This window comes from Erpetoichthys calabaricus, chromosome 1, assembly GCF_900747795.2.
Source record: "Erpetoichthys calabaricus chromosome 1, fErpCal1.3, whole genome shotgun sequence".
NCBI classification, from domain to species: Eukaryota; Metazoa; Chordata; class Cladistia; order Polypteriformes; family Polypteridae; genus Erpetoichthys; species Erpetoichthys calabaricus.
Window position 1 is genome coordinate 11,083,762 of NC_041394.2, and position 6,000 is coordinate 11,089,761.

General features: G+C 36.7%; 1 protein-coding gene across 1 annotated transcript; it reads left to right on the forward strand.

Moving 5' to 3' along the window:
* The first annotated feature begins 1,524 nt into the window (after window positions 1–1,524).
* LOC127529751 (syncollin-like) lies at window positions 1,525–2,128 on the forward strand. The gene has a single exon (XM_051934452.1). It carries the CDS (start codon window positions 1,573–1,575, stop codon window positions 1,969–1,971), a length of 399 nt encoding a protein of 132 aa, XP_051790412.1. The 5' UTR covers window positions 1,525–1,572; the 3' UTR covers window positions 1,972–2,128.
* Window positions 2,129–6,000: the final 3,872 nt, after the last annotated feature.

Sequence of the window (6,000 nt, forward strand, 5' to 3'; positions counted from 1 at the left end):
AAGGTATATTACGGATGTACAAGCCAGCGGACAGTATTACTGTCACAGAAGATTAAAGACACACAATACACGGCGGCAGCCCATGAAGAACGGTCAGCTCAGCAAGTAAACATCAACAAAAGAAAGGCTGAAAGAAAGAAAAATACGACCAACAAAAAGAATGAGGTCAAAGTCCCTTGCTATTTAATATAGACTGTTCCTACTAATGTTTATGCACTACTGTTCTAGCGCCCGTTATTGTAACGGGCTAAATGACTAGTATTAATAATAATAATAATAATAATAATAATAATAATAATAATAATAATAATAATAATTATTATTATTATTATTATGATCTGCATGTTGTAGCCACCTCCTTTCCATTGCTTATAACAGGTCGGTGCATATCGCACGCACACACTCACACATATTCACATATACATATACATGTATATTAATGATGCCATTTTGTAAAATGTCGCTGTTTTCGTAATCGATCGGTTAAAAGTCATTTGCGCCGCGCCTTTTAGCTTGCAGGACGCTACGTTGAAACGAACAAAGGTGTTTAGACAAGCGTGCGGGACGAGCTTTAAATGAAATATTTGAATTGTTTTTATTACCTGTTTTGCATTTAGCTGGTAATCTTTTATTATTTTATATTTTTTTCTAAAAGAAAAAAATTCAAGGAAAGGACCAGTAAGAGGTTGCGCGGTGCTAATGCTGCTGCCTCTTAAGACGGAGACTGGAGTTCACATCCCAGCTCCTATATATCTGTGTGGAGTTCGTATGTTTTTTCCCCCCCTGCTCACGTCTGGGTGTTCGGGTTTCAAAATCATGCAGGTTAGGTGGAGTGGTGGTGATAGTTGGCCCAATGCTACGTGTACCGAGTCCAGGGGTTGGCCCTGCCTGTGCCCACTGTTTACAATATAGGCTCCAGGTGCCTGGCAACCCTACCCTGGATAAGCGGGTATAGCACATGGATGGATGGACTCATAAGGTTTTGTTTTTTTCATGCTTCGTGAGAAAATTTGGACTCCCTGTCTGTTTGCTCGCAGTTAGCCAGTGTATTGGAGCCAATGATACCCCGATGTGTAAATCCAAATTACTCCACTGTTGGCTGCCCACATAAGACCAATATGTTTGTTTCCTGGTAAAGCGCTAAAAAGACGACTCGCCATAAGTAGCTCATACTTCTTAAATATTCCGATCCTGAAAAATGCTCCTTGCTCCCGACAAATGAGTGGTTCAGGTGAAGTGTTTCTGCCCCAATGTGCACTGCCAGGTGGCTGCAACTGATAACGTCACGCTTGGCCGGACTGTCGTTCTTCTGTGGGCACGCGTGTGTGTGCCCAGCTGTGAAACTTCTCCGAATATTAGGCAACGGGTGCTTTAACGTAAGGTGAGAAGAGCAGCAGATGTGGCTGCCCTCCTTTTTCTCCAGACGTGTCCTGTGACCACAGAGGTGCAGGTAGAAAACTGACGGGGCGTTTAATGACACGCTGCCCATTGGCTCCTTCTGCTCCGCGGATTCCATTTAAGAAGTCCGCACGAGAAGCGGGGGATTGGACTGAAAGCCGCTGAAGGCACATCATGAAGGCTCTGGTACTCACGATCGCTCTTCTCATGACTATGGCCGGGGTCCGGGCACAGTGTCCGAACCCCAGTGACCTCAAAACCGAGGACGGGACCAAGATCTGCGCCCGCATGTACGAGAACGATCACTACTACTATGACCAGTGCTGTGGGGGTAACTACCTGGATACTTTCTCCGGGGACGACATGCCTTTAATTCCAAAGGGCTGGAACGACCGGATCTCCTCGCTGGTGGTGGGCTCCCGATGTGACCTCACCGTGTGGTCGAGGAGCAAGAAAGAGGGCACCAAGCGCAAGTTCTCCGCTGGCATCCAGTACCGCCTCAAAGATGTGGCCAAAGGGCTTTTCGGAAACTGGGACAACTCCATCTCGTCCTACTACTGCAAGTGTGCGTGATCGGGACAGACGGGTGTGGAAGGACGGCCGGGGACGGAGGAGCCGACGCTTTGTGGGCTTCGCACGACCAGCAGCTGCCCGGCGTCATGGTGACAAGTCGCGTCCACCGCAGACTGCATTTCAAAAATGACATCATTAAAGCAAAGTTGAATACAAACCGATTTTGTCTTTTTATTTCATTTTTAAACCAAGTCCGCCTGAAGAGAAATGTAAGCAAAATGTTATAGTTACCAATCCTCAAGTTATATTCCGTCGAATGTTAGCCGATTAGCGAAGTCATGTCGGAAAGTCAGTGCAGCAGACTTTATACACGGAAAGGGCAAACTTACTCAGAATTATAACTGCTGTTGTGCAGTCTATCTATCTATCTATCTATCTATCTATCTATCTATCTATCTATCTATCTATCTATCTATCTATCTATCTATCTATCTATCTAATAGTGCCTTTCACTCATTCACTCACTCTATCTATCTATCTATTATATAGTGCCTTTCACTCACTCACTCTATCTATCTATTATATAGTGCCTTTCACTCACTCTATCTATCTATCTATCTATCTATCTATCTATCTATCTATCTATCTATCTATTATATAGTGCCTTTCACTCACTCACTCTATCTATCTATCTATCTATCTATCTATCTATCTATCTATCTATCTATCTATCTATCTATCTAATAGTGCCTTTCACTCATTCACTCACTCTATCTATCTATCTATTATATAGTGCCTTTCACTCACTCACTCTATCTATCTATTATATAGTGCCTTTCACTCACTCTATCTATCTATCTATCTATCTATCTATCTATCTATCTATCTATCTATCTATCTATCTATCTATCTATCTATTATATAGTGCCTTTCACTCACTCACTCTATCTATCTATCTATCTATCTATCTATCTATCTATCTATCTATCTATCTATCTATCTATCTATCTATCTATTATATAGTGCCTTTCACTCACTCTATCTATCTATCTATTATATAGTGCCTTTCATATCTATCTATCTATCTATCTATCTATCTATCTATCTATCTATCTATCTATCTATCTATCTATCATATAGTGCCTTTCAATCTATCTATCTATCTATCTATCTATCTATCTATCTATCTATCTATCTATCTATCTATCTATTATATAGTGCCTTTCACTCTATCTATCTATCTATCTATCTATCTATCTATCTATCTATCTATCTATCTATCTATCTATCTATCTATCTATCTATCTATCTAATAGTGCCTTTCATTCATTCACTCACTCTATCTATCTATCTATTATATAGTGCCTTTCACTCACTCACTCTATCTATCTATTATATAGTGCCTTTCACTCACTCTATCTATCTATCTATCTATCTATCTATCTATCTATCTATCTATCTATCTATCTATCTATCTATCTATCTATCTATCTATTATATAGTGCCTTTCACTCACTCACTCTATCTATCTATCTATCTATCTATCTATCTATCTATTATATAGTGCCTTTCACTCACTCACTCTATCTATCTATTATATAGTGCCTTTCACTCACTCTATCTATCTATCTATCTATCTATCTATCTATCTATCTATCTATCTATCTATCTATCTATCTATCTATCTATCTATCTATTATATAGTGCCTTTCACTCACTCTATCTATCTATCTATTATATAGTGCCTTTCATATCTATCTATCTATCTATCTATCTATCTATCTATCTATCTATCTATCTATCTATCTATCTATCTATCTATCATATAGTGCCTTTCACTCTATCTATCTATCTATCTATCTATCTATCTATCTATCTATCTATCTATCTATCTATCTATCTATCTATTATATAGTGCCTTTCACTCTATCTATCTATCTATCTATCTATCTATCTATCTATCTATCTATCTATCTATCTATCTATCTATCTATCTAATAGTGCCTTTCATTCATTCACTCACTCTATCTATCTATCTATTATATAGTGCCTTTCACTCACTCTATCTATCTATTATATAGTGCCTTTCACTCACTCTATCTATCTATCTATCTATCTATCTATCTATCTATCTATCTATCTATCTATCTATCTATCTATCTATTATATAGTGCCTTTCACTCACTCACTCACTCTATCTATCTATCTATCTATCTATCTATCTATCTATCTATCTATCTATCTATCTATCTATCTATCTATCTATCTATCTATTATATTGTGCCTTTCACTCACTCTATCTATCTATCTATCTATCTATCTATCTATCTATCTATCTATCTATCTATCTATCTATCTATCTATCTATCTATCTATCTATTATATAGTGCCTTTCACTCACTCTATCTATCTATCTATCTATCTATCTATCTATCTATCTATCTATCTATCTATCTATCTATCTATCTATCTATCTATTATATAGTGCCTTTCATATCTATCTATCTATCTATCTATCTATCTATCTATCTATCTATCTATCTATCTATCTATCTATCTATCTATCTATCTATCTATCTATCTATTATATAGTGCCTTTCACTCACTCTCTATCTATCTATCTATCTATCTATCTATCTATCTATCTATCTATCTATCTATCTATCTATCTATCTATCTATCTATTATATAGTGCCTTTCACTCTATCTATCTATCTATCTATCTATCTATCTATCTATCTATCTATCTATCTATCTATCTATCTATCTATCTATCTATTATATAGTGCCTTTCACTCACTCTATCTATCTATCTATCTATCTATCTATCTATCTATCTATCTATCTATCTATCTATCTATCTATCTATCTATCTATCTATCTATTATATAGTGCCTTTCATATCTATCTATCTATCTATCTATCTATCTATCTATCTATCTATCTATCTATCTATCTATCTATCTATCTATCTATCTATCTATTATATAGTGCCTTTCACTCACTCTATCTATCTATCTATCTATCTATCTATCTATCTATCTATCTATCTATCTATCTATCTATCTATCTATCTATCTATCTATCTATTATATAGTGCCTTTCACTCTATCTATCTATCTATCTATCTATCTATCTATCTATCTATCTATCTATCTATCTATCTATCTATCTATCTATCTATCTATCTATCTATCTATCTATCTATCTATCTGTAACAAACTGTTGGAGATGTTCAATTTATGAATTTAATTTAAGCTAATTTAAAATAAGTATGCTTGCTGTTAAGTTTTACTAAATTTTTCTACAGTTACATTAACTTAAATTTACTTGATGTCACAATAACACAATTATTATGTAACAAAGCAATCAGAATGTTTTCTTTCAGCAGAAGCATACTCCATCTCAGAAACTGTTGTCATTACTCACTTATTTTATGTTAATCTTATTCAAAATGAATACACATGGTATTCCAATTCTTCTTATACAGTTAAATTAACTGGTGCCCTGTCCGGTGTTTGTTCCTACCTTGCGCCCCATGCTATCTGGGATGGGCTCCAGCAGACCCCCATGACCCTATAGTTAGGATATAGCGGGTTGGATAATGGAAAAAAAGTCATAAATTGAATTGCACAAGCCCAAAAAGTCCATGGCATTTGGGAAAAACAAATAAAAAATTTACTGTAAGTCTATAACTTTCTTTCTTGGTAAACAAAGTTGTGGGGAACCTTAGGAACAAAAATGAGCGTTTCTTTATGCAAATATGGAATAGTCACATGTACATAAAACTTGATTAGTCAGTCATTCATTTTCTAACCTGTTTAGTCCTGACTGGGTTGAGGGGGTCTGCTGGAGCCAGTCCCAGCCAACACAGGGTGCAAGGCAGGAAACAAACCCCAGGCAGGGCACCAGCCCACCGCAGGGCACACGCACACACACACACCGATACACACAAAGTACACAATAGGGACAATTTATAATCACCAATAACAGGCAGCATAATGTTCTCCACGGCATCTCCAGACCCTTTCATGTCTATCACATGTGCTCAGGTTGAACCTGCTCTCATCTCTGAGATGCACATGGTGC